Genomic DNA, 19,421 nt, shown 5'->3' with positions numbered 1-19,421 from the left:
GCAAGACTTCCGCGCTTTTCTCCCATCTCTACGTGATGTCCCAACTTGCCAGATTATTGTTGCCAGATGTCGTTCAATTTTTGGTTACGATACCCCTGTAGACACGATGATGATGGCTGTGTATACGGACATGATGTGATTTTCATGCCAGGTCAAAAGGCACGGGAAGATTAACATGATATTTAGAACAGGGTTCACATTGAAGCATCATGACAATAACCACTTTATCGGAAGTCGGATAGTGTCGACTGAGACAACTTCTCCTGTCGTCACTGCCAAGAACTGGTATAAGTCAACCACTATTGGTTGTCTCGTTAGGTAGCCCCATGGTACTGTCCCGACTCCCATTAGATATCTACGGAGTACGGAGTACGTAATGCAAGGCTATGCCAAGCTTGAGTAAAGAAGTGTTTTAATTTTAATTCAACGTTATATCAAATACGGAGTACCCCAGTCTTCTCTGCTCATGCTGCTTCTTTCTCTACGTACACATACAACGGCAAGTTAGAACAGTAAAAAAGTCCTAAGAATATGCACACAAAGATACTTATACTGTAGATTAGGTGGTACCTAGGTAGCTTTATGTTGTTCTTGCGGTTGTTGTTTATCGGGTTGGACTGCTTGGTTGTGGGATTTTGACAGGTCGGAAAATGGATTCCCGACCCGGGACCTCGTAACCTTGGCACAGCGGGGACTTACTATTTTTGGTATAGTCTCGTGATCACATTAGATTACATAATCGCTCTATATGATCACGTGATTTCGTGATTTCTTGGCACATGCAACTCCGCGAGATCGCGCATCATCGGGTTGCCAAAAGAGAACGGGAAGCGACGGGTATCTAGGGGAGGTTATCTCAAGCACCAAGACGAAAACACGGTCAGATACTGTCACTGGAGATTGTTCAGAAAGCATGATGTTGCTGGAGGGGAAGGCAACTCTGGCAAAATGTCTCAAAATGCCCCCCTCTCAATGAGCCGCAAGCGCGTCTTCGACTCGGTGTTTGCACCGACGTCGCTGAAAGACATCGCTCCCACGCCTGTTGCTACCCCCGTGAGTACGTCTACTGCTTCGGCCCAGCAATTCGGGATAACGCCCCCAGGGACTACTGCTAGTATCTTTCAAGGCCAGCAATACTCGCGGCCATCCACCACTGACAATGAGAACGATGTAAAAATTGGAGAATCGTCGCCAGAGCAAATCACGTGGGATCGAGCTTGGCATACTGCGACGACTTTTCTATCTATTCCAGATAGGGGGTTTGAGGTGCTAACAACACCTGGGGAGTCCGATGGAGCGCAATCTGCCACGCCCTTGGATCCTTCCAGCCTCCCTTCACGAGAGATTTCGGATGCCCTAGTGTACTTGCTAGCACCATCATCTCGTGGAAGGCGTCTGCGTGCTGGTCTCAAGGAGCATGACCTGGTCGAATGGTATGGAAATGAGATGCGCCGACATTTCCTGACGAACTTTAGAGCCAGCTTTGTACAGGTATGTATTACATGACACATTTCTCGAGACTGGCTCCGAGACTGAGACAATAAAGCTTCTAGAGGGTCCAGCACAAGATGGATTGTTGTCCAAGATCGTTGGGTACCTTCAATCGGCACAGCGACTTTACTACACGCCTTTCTTGAGGTTTGTGGTGCAGCATCTAGATGCTGCAGACCAGGAGGCCGCTTTTTCGAAGCTTCGACGAAGCTTCCATGCCATCGTCGCTTACTCACTACCCTCCTCTCAAACATCTGCACTGCTTGCAACAGATCTCACAAATGGTGCTGCTGTGATTCTGGGAATCGAGAGCGCAAAGGAAGAGAGAGCACTCCATTCTGAAACAGGAAATCAGAATGACGGCGATGACATGGACCTTGACCGGAAGTATTCTACCTCTTATCGTGTCTGGAAAGATGAGCCTTCAGAAGCTGCTCGCATACAAATGATGACAGAAGGCGAAGATGTCCAAATCTCTGCAGCTAGAGAGCGCCTGCTATTGCTACTTGGAGGCGTGCAGGACGTGGGACTTGGCGGCGAAAGGGGGCAGAAAGCTTTTGCAAGGGTCATGAATAATATGATGACTGAATTTATAACGGCCACGTACACGGGCCAGTGGGAGGCACCGTCCCTCGTTGTTCAACACTTGCGACTGTGGACGGAAAACGTCTTTGCCAGGCTTGTGGTGGAAGTGCTGAATATCTTTAAGCCATACGACGTGGAGGGAGGAGTTGACGGTCAGCTGGATGTTAGCCTGGGTGACGTCGGAAAATGGCAGGAAATCGCCATCGCTCGCCTGGGCGCACTTCGCACCAGTGAGCTTTTCGACGTGATCGTGGAGTGGGACTCGAGCAGTGGAGCGATCGAAGACCTGAAGCAGTATGCAAACAACCCACCCGCAAGGTTCTCCTTGGCTTCTTCGTTCATCGGCATGCTTAATCAACGGCTCCTACACCCAGGAGCCTCCACAGTCGAGATCTTGCAACTTTACATTTCGATCATCCGGGCATTCAATCTCTTGGATCCGAAAGGAGTCCTTCTAGATAGAATTGCCCGGCCAATTCGGAAGTACTTAAGGGATCGCGATGACACCATCAAAGTGATCGTCAGCGGTCTCCTAGCGGACGCGCCGGACACGGAGGGACAAAATACGGTATCTAACGGCGATACCCTGATCGAGCTATCTGCTGAATTGTCCAAAGCTCATGAACGATCTCTTCAGCTCGACTCTGGAGAGCTGGATTGGGATGACATGAACTGGATGCCAGATCCTATCGATGCAGCACCAGACTACAAAAAGTCGAAGGGAGCAGATGTCATTGGAAGCCTGATCAGCCTGTTTGAATCAAAAGAGGCCTTTGTGAAGGAGCTGCAGAATCTCTTATCTGAGCGTCTGCTTAAGAAGCGGGCCGATTTCGACCAGGAGATGTCAGTTCTGGAGTTGCTGAAAGTTCGCTTTGGGGACGGGGCTTTGCAAGCGTGTGAAGTCATGCTGCGAGATGTCCTGGACTCGAAACGAGTTGACGCAGTTGTTAGGAATGACCAGGGCCTGACCGGAAAACGGCCTGTGACGCCTGACCGGAGCATGGCGGCAGCCGAGCAGCCGCCCGAAGAAATCCCACAACTGCATGCCAAGATCCTTTCACGCTTTTTCTGGCCAACGCTTCAAGACCAAAATTTCAAGGTTCCGGATGAGATTGCCTCCTTGCAGCAACGATATGCTGCTGGTTTTGAATCTCTGAAACAGTCACGCAAGCTCACATGGCTCAACGCACTTGGTCAAGTGACCGTCGAATTGGACCTGGAAGATCGAGTTTTTACGGATGAGGTGACTACCTGGCAAGCTACTGTGATTTACGCATTCCAGTCACCCTCAGATGGCGAAACGGGATCCTCTACAAGTCCGGTGACAAAGACCGTTGCAGAGCTGTCAAACCAACTGGAGATGCCCGCTTCTCTTGTACGTAGCGCCTGTCTTTTCTGGGTGAGCAAGAAGATTCTTGTTGAAGTTCAGCGTGATACCTTCCGCGTCCTCGAGGTTCTCCCTAATGAAGAAGAACGAGACGCGGCAGGCGGTGCTGATTCAGACATGGCTGGAAACTCTTCGACGGAGACCAGCGCTGCGGCTGCTGCGGACGCGGCAGCAGCGGCGGCGGCGAGAGAGTCCGCCAACGCAGCCGCCATGGAGAAAATGAATTTATACTGGCAATTCATCGTCGGCATGTTGACCAATCAAGGCCCTCTGCCACTGCAACGCATCGTCATGATGTTAAAGATCGCTGTGCCGGGAGGTTTCCCCTTTAGCAATGAGGAGTTGCGGGAATTCCTCGCTGGGATGGTTGCGCAGGGGAAATTGGAGATTGTGAGCGGAGGAAGCTATAAGCTCATACCGCAGCGGTAATTGATGATCGATGAGTATTGAGATGTATGTACTCCGTAATAGCTGGCTTGTTGTTCTTAGTAATGAAGATAATACCCCAGATGTTGTCCTTGGAATGGAAAGCGTGAGATGAGATGACCAATCTTGTTGATTCCAATTCGTAAAATGAAATCTAAGATGATCTATTTTGACTGGCTAACTAAGAACTAAACTCCTAGCTTGGTAAGACTAAAGACGATTGTTAAAGAAGATCGGAATCACGAGAAATCAGAGTATAGCCGAATCCTGAAAGGGTGAATATGATTCCATCCCCTTCGTTCTCTCGGATAACCACGTGCTTCACACACATGGCTGTACTCTCGTCAAACTTTCTTTTCTGCGCCTTCCTCCAAACTCCGCAAGCGATCTCGGATCGCGTATCTCCATTCCCTCCCAATCTTGAAGACCAGGACACAAAACAGTGTCAACATCAAGGCAACTAGGCAGCAAATGACTACAACACTGAACCAGAAACCCGTACTAAGCAGGGCGTGCTGGTCCCAAACCACGGGAGCGATCTGCTGGGCAGCCAGCACCACCTGGAAGCCACCGAGAAGGAGCGAGAATATGGCAAAGACAAAGAGCATTGGCGGATACAGGCGGGCGAAATAAGCACCATACTGATATTCGACTCGTTGGAAATGGCTTCGTCCTAGAAGCAGCGGTGCGTAGAAGTTGAGACGCGTCAGTCGGATTTCGCCGTACGCGTAACGCCCTGAAACATCGCTGTCTCGAATCTTGGGGAAGTCTGACGAGAACGCGCAGAACTGCTCCCAGGTGATTCCCGATGGAAGAAGACGAGCATTCTCGGCGCCCGCGTCTCCGTGGCCCATGGCCATTCTGAAATCGGACTCATAGCGCACCAGATGGTAATACGTTCGCAGATACCCCAGTGCAGCTCTGCGGATTCGATCCACCCGACCACGGGTCTGAGGCGAATCCAGCTGGCAGAGATACACGTCCCAGAATTTGTGGGAGAGAAGGTATTTTGGCAGCGGCTTGATGAAGATCCGGTCGTACATCCAGACCAGGTGCAATTTCGGATCCTCCGTGACTATGACTTTTCTTCTCTTTACCTTTTGTCGATGGAGCGGAGAGATGCTTGCCGAGTCCTGCTTCGACATCCACCACAGTCTGTCAGCGATTCGATCCAGATCCCGGGAGCACAGCTCCTGCTCTAGGAAATCCAAAATGGCATTCTTGTCGCACAGCTTGAGTCGTGGATACCCGGGCAGATGCTGCGAGCTGTTTTGCATCGATTCCGCTGTGAGGTTGTCGAGCTCGAAACAGAGCTGTCTATCAACGCTGAAAGGACAAAGCATTCTTTCCAACGACTATGATTATTCCCCAATGTTTTTTTAATCGAAAAACTATCTCAGGAACAGCGTGCTTGTCTGTTATATCCTTTTCGGCTCACTATCATGGGATGCACCTACGAGTCGAAAAGTGGAATATTTACATTCTCTCTACACCTGGATAGGTTTATAAGGTTGGGCTTTCTTGCATGGATCATGAGGCTCAATGCTAGTCCACTTAGCCCTATTCATGGCTAGGGCGCCTAGTTGAAAGATTTCGTTGGGCAGACATGTCGGCCTTGTGCATAGCCATCGCGCTTTATGGTAACACGATCTCCCTTGGGCACAGATGCCAATTTGTCAATACCAACGGAAAAGCTTCGCGCTGAAGCCGCCGGACGAAACCAACAGGATGGATTTCGTGCCATCCGTTAGTGTCGATCCATCTTAGTTGTGATGACGGCTTAACCTCTTAGCCAACGACGTTGAGAATTTTGGCGCCGTATGTGCCCTTGATATTTTTGTGGGGTCTCAGCCTTGACACCATGGCGCAGCCTTAACGTACATGTAGTATTACTCCATGAGGGCAGTCATTCGATAAATTTCAACGGAAATTTCCCTCACCAGGATCGCGATGCTCTTGCCCGTTGTCTTTCTTTGAAGAGCAGAATCTGTCAACTTCTCGGAACAAAGTGATCTCGCCGCGAAGGAGGCACCCACCCGAGACAACGAAGGGGACGGAATCATATCAACCCTGGCTGGATTAGGGCTTATAATCAGCTCAGATTCTCGTTATTCTGAGCTTTTCCAACAATCGTTTTTAGTTTTGTCAAGCTAAAAGTTCTAGTTCTTTGTCGAATCGATCGAACTCATCGTCTTTATCGACTGATTCGACTATAGCGTTATTAACAATCACAATCATTACCGTACTGATCATCATAATAATACTCTTTCCCCGACTCTGGAAGAAGCGGAGTGCAGACCCTGCGCCAAAACAGAAAAAGCCACGAGTGGTCCGCGTTCGGGAGATTCCACAAGATTTCGATAAAAGTGCTCTCAAACAGAAAATAGAAGGTCTCGTACCTGCGAATCCCGACAATCACGTCGCGCAGGTGCTTGATCTTTCATTAGTTCATATCACGTCTTCATTGTCGTGTGCCTGTGTCACCCTTTCATCTCTGCCCGCGAAACTGGAAGCCCTAGACAAGGGGACAGTCGAGCAAATCCGGCTTGGTGATCTCATCTTTGACACGAAATTCTTGGGAATAACCCCGATCTTTGATAGCCCGGTTCAGACGGAGCCTGTTGTCGAGTAAGGCATTCCACATTGGGCGAAGTTGAATCCAGTATTTAACAATGCTAATTAGGCGAATGGAAGGGTCATTGCTGTACCGGGTCTTGGAAGCCATCTGTTGGAGTCCTGGAAGGCTACAAATAGCCACGATGTTTGGCTGCGCGATTTTCTCCCACAGGATGTGCCTAATGTTCGAGTGCTTTTATACGGCTATGATACAACCCTGAGCAGAGATGATTGGAAGTTGTCGATCGCAGATATTTCTGAACATTTCCTTCGACCCGTGGTGGCATTTCGTCGATATACTATGGTATGGGGAGTCCTTAATTTGTTGGAGAACTCATCTCACGTATCAAATCCAGTCTTACAACCGGAGAATTATTTTCATCGCGCATGATTTGGGAGGTTTGGTGGTTAAAGAGGTAATTTGCTTTACCAGTACTTTGACGTGGGTTGCGTTCGATCTGAGATTTTAATCCCCTAAGCCCTTGTTCGAGCAGGAGAAGGTGAAAATGATCCCGATAAATTGAATCTGCTAAGAGACTGTGCTTGTTTTATATTCTTTGGTGTACCTAATCTTGGACTGAGAAACGAGAGCCTGAGAACGCTCGTCGAAAACAAACCCAACGAGCAACTTGTGCAGGATTTGATTGTTGATAAAGATTCTGAAGCGACCCCCTATCTGAAAACGCTGGCACGACGATTTATAGAGAGTTGCAAGGGCCACCATATTCCGGCGGTGGCAATCTTTGAGCGTCACTTGAGTCACACTGTTAGAGTAACATCGGCAGCCAACCGTTAATTTGCCCCCAAACTTGGATTCCATTTTGTGCTAATACTATTTTGCTGTATAGAAGGGGGAAGATGGAAGCATAAGCAAGAATGGGACGCGCCAGCGTCTTGTGACGAAAGAGTCAGCCACAAAAATCGGTCTAGCGGAGTCAGAGGTTATCAAGATTCCATTTTTCAGGGACCATTTCTCGCTGGTGAAATTCTCTTCCCGATCAGAAATAGATTAACATATTCAAGTCGTGCATCATATCAAACAATTCATAGCAGCACTCTGTAAGTGACTTCTGCTTGTTTCGCTTTAGTATCGAACGAATCACTTATCTAGAGTGACAGGGAATCCGACTTCTCGGATTCAGCTTGTCGATGTGTTGAAGCAGGATATAAGGGAGGTCTGGAACACTGGGCACTGCATAATCGACGCAGGGAATGAATCACTAAAGCAAATCAATAGGGAGCGATTTAGGGAATTGAAGGACCTTTCAACAAATTTGGATTTTCTATGGATAACGGGCTCCCCAGACCGGGGAAAGTCTGTCCTCTGCAAGACGCTGGCGAAATCCATTAAAAACGAAATACCCAGTGACAGCCAATGATCTCGGACGCCTAGCATCGTTGGATATAACTTTATTCTATACGGGATATGAGTTCAGGGAAAATCAACCAAAGGACATCGCGAAGAAGGCCAATCATGTTGTTCTAGAAATTGGGCGGTGTTGCTATGACGCGTGAACGCAAAAATCTGTCTCCTGTTCCACCCGCCGGGGGGGGGGGGGGGAGATGGATAGAGGCTCTGCGGAATTGCAACGAACCACACGAGATACTCCGATATATTCCGAGTCAACAGTGCACTGTGCGAATTACGGAGGGCTGCAATATCCTCATGATACGCTCTGGAGACCATAAAGGCAATCATGAATCTTGTTCCAGATATGAAAATTAGCGAAGTCCCGATTGCTGTCGCCGGAACTATTAAAAGCATTGACGACGTGACATGCATACACGTCTTCCTAGATCATCAGCAAAATTTGGTAACAACTGACGAAATTGTTCGAGCGGCGTTAACCAATCTCTATGGTGCTGGACACAAGAAACATGTCGTCGACGGTGACAAATACCCGTGCATCACGGAGGAGGTGCTCAAGGCTGCAGCCAAGAATCAGCGCATGGGACGGTCCATTATGAGTATTCCTGGAGAGAAAGCCGGATCTAGTCATTACGGAGGAAACGGAGGTGTCTACCGATTGCTGAGGGACATGAATTTGTTGTAGTTATTGAGATGTTCACGGATCGATTTATTTTTTTAACGGCCTTCACATGTTGATTGTCTGTATTATTTCCGTTCTCATTTCTGTCTCATGAAACAATTTGATATCTCTTGGTCCATGTTCCAAGCATATCTTGCTTCATTTTCGTTTGAACATCATTGTGAACTATTTCAGTTCTACATAAATTCTACGTTATGAATTATGCCACTTTTTTACGCCAATACGATCCTGATAAAAAAGACCAAGTCTAGCGAATGTAATCATCATAAATTCTATTATTTCCCCATTTTCTATTTTCTTCACCACGACATAATAATTAAAATGACGAATGATGGATCATGAACCCACCATCACACGCCACTGTTTTTGGATTAATCAAACTCATGCACCCAGGAGACACGCCCGACATGGACTTGGCAGACATGACAGGAATATGGACTAATATGTATGCAAGATTAGACACAGATCAGATCAAGGACAGGACATTAAATAAACTAGGACGGGCAAGGCAGTGAAATACCAACCTAACGAGCAGCCGAATGCCTTGCTTCGAGTTCATTTTGATCGATCCATATATGCCCATGTCATGTCAGGTCGAGTCGCGTCCGTCACTTGGTCACAAGTGACCTAGTGCTATATGCCGGAATGAAGCGTGAGCAAATCAATATTACTCGAAGAAAAATTCAAAGACAGGGCAGCTAATTCTCCCCTTGTCTCGCAAGGGATAGAGATGACACTCACACCACAAGAAGTGCAGTTACAATTGTTGCAGCCCTTAGGGCAGGAGCAAGCGCTGCAGGTGCAGGGGACCATGTTGACTGTGTTGAAGTTTAAAAGAATAAAAAGGTATGTTAATTGTTATTGACAGCTGTGGCTAGATCGGTAGGCAGTAGTAGCTATGTATGAATCGTTGTTATCGACAATCTAGAGAGAGAAAGAGATACAACGAAAGAGGTGGTAAAATTGATATATATACCTTTGGAGTCGAGGAGTACTACGTAGGTAGGTCATCATTACTTCTGTCCTATGTATTGTGTATTATGTTCGCTAGCGATGACATGAGAAGTGGTCATTTTCGTTTTGAGCCGAAGAACCTTAGTTTTATCATAAGTCAAACCTGAGACAGACGGATATGCCGGGAATGATGAAACGGGTGATTAACGAGATAAGTTAGGAACCATACCTACTAAGGTATGTACATTACCTAATGTAGAGGTGTGTAAGGTACCAAGTACAGGCGTTTCGCCTCTTTGTTCCTTTTTTTTGCAGGTACATGTACATACATTTTAGGGTTTAGTGACTTGATATCAACCTAGACAAGACAAGATTGTGGAAATTAGCGGAAAGTCGATCAGCAGTCAGGAAATCGTCATGCGCATTTCTCCCAATGGAGGTACAGATACCTCCCTAGGACATCTATCTACCGATCTACCTACGTAGGTTCCGACGTATCGGTCCAGGAACCTACCTCTGCACGATACCCGATAAGTTCCGGCTTTCCATCGTTTTCGCTCATCTAATCAGGTCCGACAGACTGGAAGAACTGACTCGCGGAATTGGTTCGGAATGACATCAATTCTTCCCTTCTCTTCCCTTCCATCGATAGAGAGATAGATCCGAAAGTCACTATGCTGTCATGTCATGTCATGTTGTGCATAGACGAAGAGACAGGTAAAGCCCTTCCACTGAATTCGCTGAGTATATTGCTACTGGGTTTTTATTCCAGAAATTACTAGGCTCGCTTTGTCGGATTGGATGGAAAAGATAGAAACCGTCCGTGACTATTGCGACAGATGCTCATAATCATCCAAGCTGATGACCAGATGTAGGCATGTAACTAACTCTCCTAGATGAAGTGGATATGATATGATATGGTATGGTATGCCGCTGCCAACACATGATATTCTCCTCTTTTCTTTCTTTCTTTCTTCTTCTCTCACCATCTAGGTATCTTCTTGATATCCTCTCCTATCCTCTCCTATCCGATCCTCGTGAATGAGAGAGGGAGGAAGGGATCTAGATGACATCTTGATCTTCTCTCGTCTCCCCTTCAGGACCATCGTCATGATCAAGATGGCATCGCCCGTATATAGATCGATATCGCCAGCTCGATTGATCATATCGATCCTCTTGTTAAACAAGGGCGAGTGGAAAGTATCATGAGAGATAAACTCAAATTCATGCGAGGACCGTGTATTGCTTTAGGTCATCCATCATGGCAAGGATCTTGGATCGACCGACCAGACGAACACTGACTGAACCAAAAACCACATGAGTTCATTTACATAGGCTGGTAGTCCACTCGGTTTTAAGCCTCGATGCAAGCTTTTAGGTGCAATACACAGCGAAGTCCTAGGAGGGAGCGTATCAAGATACTAGTGTTGGTAGAGGAGATCATTACAGTAAGCTCAGAGCTTCTCAATAGAAGTTTACTCTTATTTGAAAGGGAGGAGGGAAACGTGGAAGTGTTGGAATTCCCAGATGGGTCATGTGCCATCGTCAACCTTCCAATAAAGGAATAACCTGGTAGTATGTAGGTAGATAGGTATCAAGGATGGTTGATGATTTGTTTGACCTGCCAGCATGCTAAATAAACCCACTACCTCTGACTACTGCTAAGACCCAAATGCTCGCATCGTCCACCTTACATATCGTATGATCTGACCTGACCTGACCTGCCCTCTCTGCTGCAAGTGTAAGTAGGTAAAGGTCAAACCCTCACTTTGTCTGACTTACATATATCACGTAGTCTGGTAAGAATAGTCAAACTATCCCTTTTGCCAGCGATTATAATAGACCGAGAGAAACGCACACTGGTAGAGGATTGATTTGATTGGATTGGACCTGGGGCTATCTAAACTGGGGATATATGAGTGAAAAGATATGGACATACATCATAATTCCCGGTGTCTTTATGTGTTTCCAAGATAAAATAAAATAGTACTACGCCGACTGCTTCAGATTCAAGCTTTACCTACTCTGTACAATACTCACTATTTACAGTACCTACTAGCAGCGTCCTGTAAACCACATCCTCTTGTGCAGCAGATAACATAGTATAGGACGTTAGGCTAATATTAATAAATAATCCATTCACCATGTGATGCATGGATGGATGCCGATTCATGCAGCAGAAAAAGCAATGTATATATTAAGGCTGAAGTACATATGTAGTACGGAGTAAATAAACAAATAAACAGCATTCCTAGAAAAGATGTGCGACCCTCTAAGAGCAATTAAGAATACAATATCATGTGATCAATTACTCAATTAATATATTATTACTACTAAATAGAAGTGACTAGACAATATTATTTTTAAACCTTATATTAAATTTAAGCTGCTTTAATTGATATTTCTAAATTATACCTAATTTCTACAAAAGACATCATATCTAGCAAGGCCCCCTAAGACAATTCTAATTCTTTCTATAAATATTTTTTATGATTTCTTCTTTGCAAGTGTCAACCAATCTAACGTTAAAAACGAAGGGGGAAACAATAAGTTCTATTCTTCGATATTAACTAAATTTAAATAAATAAAGCCTCTCTAAAAATATAGTATATTTACCTTGCCTAGATCTACTTTTCTAGGTCTTAAAGAAACTAGTTAATAATAACAATAATTCTAAGTTGCTCTAAATCCTTTCCCTCTTGGAGTACTTTTTTGTCTTTTTTTTCGTTTTGGGTATCTCAGTTGAATAGATAAATCATCTTCTTCAAACACCTTAATTTCCCTATTTTTTTATATTTTTTTTTGTTTTTTTTTTTGAAAAACACCAGACTTCCCTAACAATGATTGATTTCAATTCCCCGGAACCTTGGACGTTTTGGCTTGTTTTGCCTACATTAAAAATCCATAATATTTTTTTTTGAATTAGGAAAGGAAAGACAAAAACCATAAGCTCATCTGATTTTGGTTTTATTCTCCCCTACCTGGATATATAATAATGCATATAACGTATATTATATCAGCGATAGACAGACATGTGCCGGTTTTAGAACTATAGCCTATAGGCCATGTCTGTAGGCCTGTATATATGTACATACAGTACATACTGCTGTGCATATATCATACAAATTGGCAACTCGCAGCTTTCATGTGAGAACATCTAAGCCTTTCTTTCTTTCTTTCTTTCTATAGAGAATCAAATCACGGCATTCCCTCAAATTGAACATCTGCAGGATCACGTACATACCTACCTACATAATATAGATGAGTTTGAATTCTACATAGGATTGCCAGGATATGGTGCTTTCAGTTTTTTCTTCACCTTGAGCGATTTGCTTCAAGAACCAACAACCATACAAACCAACAAACCCTTCTGGCAACAAACCTAGGTCTGTCCGACTCTCCGTTTGTTTTTTTTCTAGCCTTGCCATAGTGCATACATGGTATTCGACACGTATGTAAATTTAGCAAGCGGATTATCATCCATCAAAAACTGCTAGAGGACGGCATGAGGGACTGGAACCTCATCCTCATCCACTAAGAAATAATAATAGTTGACGAGTGAATATTCGCGCGAGGATCTGGATCTATCCTTGCTTAGTTAAAACTGGAACTGCTTTGATTTTAAAATACCCGTGGATCTATGTGATTATATGCGTTCGGTGTCTGAACGACTCGACTCGGTCTTGACGATCACCTTCTCCCTCTTCTCCGTCTTCCTCCCTTGCTGCATACAATTCATTTCGTACTCGAAGAACCTCAGATGACAATATACAGTATATATAGGGTTAGATAAACTAGGTGAATTTGATATTAAGCCCCCCGTAAAAAGACACGTTAGTTAGTCAGAGAAAAAAAAAGAAGACTAAAGGAGATAATCTGCAGAACACTGACAAAGCTACATACAGTACATCCAGACGTTTCAATGACTGCTGGCTGGCTGGCTGGCTGAAATTGTGGATTTTCAGGCTTCCCATGAAGCAGAAGCTGTTGCACAATATGTGGTACCCGTGTCGTTGCACATCGTCACGGAGGAGTGTCGTGAAGTGCCTGCTGTATGTATTACCTAGTTTGAAGAAGAATTGATTCAGACAGGGGGGTTGATTGGACAGCCCCGCCAAAAAGACAAGCTTGGCACAGCTTCAACAGTCATTATTACTATTATTTATTATTATCTCTAGGATCAACAACCGGTAGACATTGACAAAACAGGTCAGTTTAGACAGTTTAGATGCCGATGGAGGAAAGACGTCAACATATCCGTAGCTACATACAGTACCTACGTGGTCTTACAGTGTATAGCCACTAATATATTACATACGGAGGATTAGAGTGTACCTCACTCAATTCTGCGTACAGTACAGTACATCATATATCCCTAAACATGCATGCAATGCATACCATTCCTTACTTTCGTTCTGTCTATATAGATCTATGGATATTAAGTATGTACTAATAATCGAGAATAATTAACCCAGGATCCAAATCCCCTTCAATTAGATCTAAATTATGTGTAGTTAATTAAATCCGATCACTATTTGAATTGGATCGAATGGAATTGAATTCATTGATTGATGACATGTAATAGCCGCGCCACTATAGCCCATTCGAATATTCATTAGTATATGTATGTACTGTACAAAAAGCGCCAACATGAACTAGCTGCTTGGTGTCTAGCGGTCATGCATATATATTATTGGCTTATTATATATATAACTGTACTGTAGATATCACAGACGTTAATATTGTTGAGCCGAGTTGAGACCAGACCAGACCAGACCAGATCAAAATCCCGAAATGAAACAAAGCAACACAAAAAAAATATATTAAATGAGACTAAAAAGTCGGTCCGGTCCGCCTTGTGTTGGAGGGAGGATGCATAACCAACAGTTATGTACAATTACAATCAACAGCAACATTCCATCTACCTACAGTACATATCCCTTACATTATTCATTCATTATTGAGAGCTAACCTATAACAAACTACATTGTACTATATTAATTATATTATAATATTATATTATATTATTTATTATCCTTGTTCAAATCGATCAATCAATCAATCAACAAATATGTACCCTCACTTGCTATCCTTATCCTTTTTATTCTTCTGGTTGTCTCCCCTATTTTTATTATCTCCATCTTCATCCCTTGTTTCAGCCTCATCCACTCCAACCCAACAACAGCAGCTACAACAGCAGCACCACCAACGGCAGCAGGAGCAAAAAATCCTCTACGCATCCCACTACACCGGCTACATATACACATTAACACTCACCCTCGACAGCAACACCAACACCAACAGCCACAGCCACAGCCTCACTGACTCTCCTTCCTCAGCTTCGCTGAGACTAACCTCCTCCCTCCGCACCTGCGGCGCCTTACCCTCCTGGCTAACCTTCGATGCTGTCTCGCGCACGCTCTTCTGCAGCGACGAGGCGTTTGAGCATGGTGCCAATGGCTCGTTGACTGCGCTGGCAGCCGCGAGTGATGGGTCCCTTGTTGAGCTGGTCAGGACGGAGACGAGGGCTGGTGGGGTTGCTAGTGTCCTCTATGAGGGGGATGATGGTGGGAGGAAGAAGTATATTGCGATTGCGCATTAGTGAGTTCGTCCATACAGCATGACATACACTGTACTATACATGTACATACATATGTACTGTACTAGGGACTACGAAACGTCTACTGACGTCCGACAGCCAAGGATCAGCCCTCTCGACATTCGCGCTCCCCCTCACGCCCAACGCGTCAGCCCTGCAGACATTCGAATATACCCTCCCCCAGCCAGGTCCTATTCCCTCGCGCCAGGACGCTCCCCACCCGCACGCTGTCTTCCTCGACCCGACGGGCGAGTTCGTCCTGTCGCCTGATCTGGGCGCTGATGTTGTGCGTGTGTACGCTATTGACAAGACGAGCGGCATGCTGCGCGAGTGTGATGCCCTTGCCGTCAAGCCGGGAGATGGACCAAGACATGGTGTTTTCTGGACGAGCACCACCACCCAGAGTCAGAGTGAGAATCAGGCGAGTCCGCTTCTGTACATCGTCAACGAACTCGCCAACACGGTTACCGCTTATGCTGTCTCCTACTCGTCCTCCTGCCTCTCCTTTGAACCAGTGCAGGTCGTGACGCCGTACCCGACCGGCACAGCGATCCCCCGCACAGCCAACGTCGGCGAAATCCGCCTCCAGGGGGGAAACGTCTACGTGTCGATCCGCAATGACGAAGCCTTCCCACCGAGCAGTGATTCCATGGCCACGTTGACCGTGTCGAACGAGACGGGAGGGTTGTTGGCGTTCCGCGATTTGACGCCCTCCTACGGCAAGACGCCGCGGACGTTCGTCATCAACAAGGCGGGCGATCTGGTGGCGATCGGCGATCAGGTTTCGTCCAATGTGGCCATTGTCAGGCGAGATCCGAAGACGGGGAAACTTGGAGCGCTGCTCGCGATTTTGCAGGTTGGAAGTCCCGGGACGGTTGGTGAATCTACTGGCTTGAGCAGTGTGGTTTGGGATGAATAAATCAGACCAATACTGAATTGTAATTGATTTCTCAGAGAGAAGCCTGTGCATGGCATATATAACGCATGCAGATCTTGTCTGTAGCTGCATTCCAGACGCTGGCATATATCCCCGAGCAGGAATACCTTCTAGGCTGCTCAGGTCGAAATGGCTGGGCAAGAACAGTTTCGGTTTCATCAGCATCAGTATCTCATTCATCCAAATCTTTTGAATATAGTCGTCATGTCATAATGATCAAATATACAATATCCAGCTTCATGTCCATCAAGTGCGGAACACATCAAACCAAAATCAATCTCCCCTCCCAAATAGGGTACACCAAAAAGAAAAAGACCAGCCGTTTCTTTTCAACGTGTATAGTCGAAGTCATAGATTTCCTCCTTGGCCAGCTTGAGCCTGGTTGTCTCTTGCGTTGCCCGAGAAGTAGCCTGACCCGCTCGGGCAAGCTTCCACCAAATGACGGCAAGACAAACGCCACAGCTCTGTACACCAGGGTATCACGGTATACTGAAGCAGTAGATAACTGACAGGTAGCCCGAGACTCCTCCGAGCAAAAGAGTGAAATGTCGTAAATGGTTATATCATAACTGCCCAAATTTTACAGCATTGGGCAAACGTAGATGGAAACGTCATCACAAGTCGTCACATAGGAGAAAAAAGAAAAAAAAAACGAGATGCGAAAGAAGGGAGAATCGGGGTTCACCTAAAATCCAATTGGAATGCCTTCCACTTGCCTCCCACTGTTCGACACCGGGGACATCCTCTCGGATTGGGATAGCTGGTCGGCCCGTTGTGGTTGCCGGCGCTTGTTGGCGGCTTGCTGCTAGGACTACTCGTCGGATTCAAGATCGACATTGGTGGGCTGCTGGTGAACATGCCCACACACTCTCGACAGACTCCGCAGATACACTCGGTGCAGGCATAACACTCCGCCAACGGCCACGCGCGGGAACAGTTCGCACAGTAGATCTGGATCTCTCGGTTCCGGAACGAGGACGGCGTCGGATTGGAGAACCGATGTTGAGGGCGGGTGTGGTTTTGAGACAGGTGCGATGACGGGGGAAGGTTCAACGGACTCGAATCCGACTTGACTGACGGTGCTAGTCCGGCCGCCGACATGTGGAAATTCTTGGTCGAGACCGAATCGAGGGACGACTCGATGGATGGAAACGGTTCGAGATCGCTATCGCGACTCCGCTGCGTCTCGTAGGGCGGCGGAGTGAGCGACTTCTGCAGAGGGGACGCGGTATAGGACAGCGGCTGGAATGAGCGATGCGGCGGCGGGAGACCCGACGACGACTGAAACGATGGAGGCAACGAGGAACGATTCTTTGCAGCTGAGTGGATCGATGGGGCACTGTTGAGGAGGGTCGAGACGGAAGGCGAACGGGGCACCTAATTGACACGATCAGGGATCAAACTAGACCGGAAATCAATCCAGGACAACTCACCGGAGTCAAATCGCGGTCATCGTCAGCTTCGGTGGCAGAGGTGGCCGCTTCGATCAGGTCCTCCCATCGCTTGCCCTGGGCCCATGCGGCCGTCTGCGGTTCAGCGGAGAGCGCCTTCCGATCGCCGAGGCTGGGTCGTCGCCCAAATTCCTTTGATCCCCTGCGCTCATGCTTTGGTCTGCGAGCATTCTGGGTGATGGATGACTTTCGCGGCCTCTGAATCCTGTCTTTGCGCTGGATGGGCGGCAGTGTCGACGACCGGCCGGGTGGAGAATGTCCCAGGATGGAGGGCAACAGCTCGCGAGGCCGGGACGGCTGGAATGGGGGTAAGGAGTCCTGCTTGAAATGATCTCGCAGAGGAGGGAGTTCAATGGAAGATCGCATGCGATCTCTGCCGATATCGTTGTCCGAATGAGCATCCTGTCGAGATGAGTTACAACCTGTAGCCTTTCGTGATGAGTTTGATGCGCACCATTTCCGAATCCCAATCCGACACCAGGCGATGGTGGTGCAATTGGGCGAGCGCGACAGCAGCTGTGGCCGCCGCAGGATGCGCATCGTCGATGGTGCGCGGGGTGACCGGAGAGCTGGCGTCTGCGACGTAGATGTCCCGATCTGAGACAGCTGTCCGACATCAGCATCCACAGCGACAGTGAAACGGGACAGAACGGACCATGATGTTTCTTGGGTTGAGTGGCGGGATTATTCGGATTATTCTGGGGATTCAAATGCGCTCGCTGGTCCAGCGGGGTGTTGACCATCAGGAGGAAGCTCTCCTCGGTCGCGGGAAGCTTGGGGATGTAGTGGCTGGGGTGAGCCCGACGGATGTGCTCCTGCATGGAGCGAAACCGCTTCTCCTAGAGGAAGCATTGTCAACCACTGTAAATTAGTCTGTATAATATTTTATCTCCTCGATTGGGGGGTTGGAGAAGACGGCGTCGGAGGACCGATAAGCAACGGCACAACAAGGACGACTCACTCCTAGACATCGTTTGCGACAATTGGAACCATCATTGTTGGTCAGCGGACAGACAACTTCATTGTTGGCATCCGACACGGAGAAGGAGCTGGTCAAGGACGTTCGTGGTGGCATGGTCTGCATGTACGGCTCTGGGAGGTGGGGTGGTGGAGGAGGGGAGCTGCGACGAAGCTTCCCACGAGAGCTGGAGGAAGCGATCCGATCCGATCAGCACACAGCAATGCGATGGAATGTCAATTGTGCAGAAAAGAGAAGGCTTGCAATGATGCATGCTCTGACGATGCGATGCGCTGCTGATCGGGTCTGGGATGGAAGAAGAGGAGGAAGCTAAGCTCTGCGGGCAGGGTTCCAGGGAAGGAGAAGTAATTAGGTCGACTCTCGGCGGGCGGCACCAGGAGTGCCCCAAGGGTCCGACCGGGGATGGTGACGAGGCTTAGCCAGCGGACCATCGCTCCAGCCGGATATTATTAAATTAATCGTTTCTGGGTGGAGGAGCTTCCTAGCTTATTTCAACTGGATGGAGACTGTTTCATGCGCAGAATTATTATCATTGCAAAAGCAGTTTCATAAGAATAACGACCAGCTCCAGCACTGCCGGAACGAGACGCACACGCTCTGCCGTCCTGTCTAGGAAGGAGACTCGGCTACGCTGCATGCCCCTCGTGACCTGATAGGGCAGTAGCACCCCAATGCGGAACATACTGCTAGCGGTGATCCTCTTTTCTTAGAATTTTTTTTATTTAATATTGCCCTTGTCGGAAGCATGCGTTCAGACGTCACACGGATGATTGACTGTCTAGTCATAACGACAGTATCCTTATTGGTATGGTGCAGCAGGAGCTTCCCCTCCTTTCCGGCTCCGACTTGTTATCGATAGGCGCCCCCACCCCGGCATTTGCCCTGTTTCCCCGATGCGATCGGTCTGATCCAATCAATCAATCAATTAATCCTTTTGGAGACGAA

General features: G+C 47.2%; 5 protein-coding genes across 5 annotated transcripts; 3 read left to right on the top strand and 2 right to left on the bottom strand.

Moving 5' to 3' along the window:
- Positions 1–948: 948 nt before the first annotated feature.
- Positions 949–3,892, top strand: VTN77DRAFT_6545 (uncharacterized protein; the record flags this gene model as incomplete). The annotated part of the gene is made up of 2 exons (XM_069422835.1): positions 949–1,491; positions 1,547–3,892. 2 exons carry the CDS (start codon positions 949–951, stop codon positions 3,890–3,892), a joined length of 2,889 nt encoding a protein of 962 aa, XP_069281455.1.
- Positions 3,893–4,233: 341 nt separating this feature from the next.
- Positions 4,234–5,232, bottom strand: VTN77DRAFT_6544 (uncharacterized protein; the record flags this gene model as incomplete). The annotated part of the gene is made up of 1 exon (XM_069422834.1): positions 4,234–5,232. One exon carries the CDS (start codon positions 5,230–5,232, stop codon positions 4,234–4,236), a length of 999 nt encoding a protein of 332 aa, XP_069281454.1.
- Positions 5,233–14,581: 9,349 nt separating this feature from the next.
- Positions 14,582–16,028, top strand: VTN77DRAFT_6543 (uncharacterized protein; the record flags this gene model as incomplete). The annotated part of the gene is made up of 2 exons (XM_069422833.1): positions 14,582–15,111; positions 15,209–16,028. The coding sequence occupies 2 exons, from the start codon at positions 14,582–14,584 to the stop codon at positions 16,026–16,028; spliced, it is 1,350 nt and encodes a 449-aa protein (XP_069281453.1).
- Positions 16,029–16,093: 65 nt separating this feature from the next.
- On the top strand, positions 16,094–16,555 carry VTN77DRAFT_6542 (uncharacterized protein; the record flags this gene model as incomplete). Its single annotated transcript, XM_069422832.1, has 1 exon — positions 16,094–16,555. The coding sequence occupies one exon, from the start codon at positions 16,094–16,096 to the stop codon at positions 16,553–16,555; it is 462 nt and encodes a 153-aa protein (XP_069281452.1).
- Positions 16,556–16,727: 172 nt separating this feature from the next.
- Positions 16,728–18,318, bottom strand: VTN77DRAFT_6541 (uncharacterized protein; the record flags this gene model as incomplete). The annotated part of the gene is made up of 4 exons (XM_069422831.1): positions 16,728–17,423; positions 17,480–17,899; positions 17,952–18,103; positions 18,153–18,318. The coding sequence occupies 4 exons, from the start codon at positions 18,316–18,318 to the stop codon at positions 16,728–16,730; spliced, it is 1,434 nt and encodes a 477-aa protein (XP_069281451.1).
- Between the last annotated feature and the right edge of the window lie 1,103 nt (positions 18,319–19,421).

Source organism: Rasamsonia byssochlamydoides, assembly GCF_041956645.1.
Source record: "Rasamsonia byssochlamydoides strain NRRL 3658 unplaced genomic scaffold VTN77scaffold_5, whole genome shotgun sequence".
Taxonomy (NCBI): Eukaryota; Fungi; Ascomycota; class Eurotiomycetes; order Eurotiales; family Trichocomaceae; genus Rasamsonia; species Rasamsonia byssochlamydoides.
Note: the sequence above shows the minus strand (reverse complement) of the source record. Positions and strands in the feature narration are given on the sequence as shown.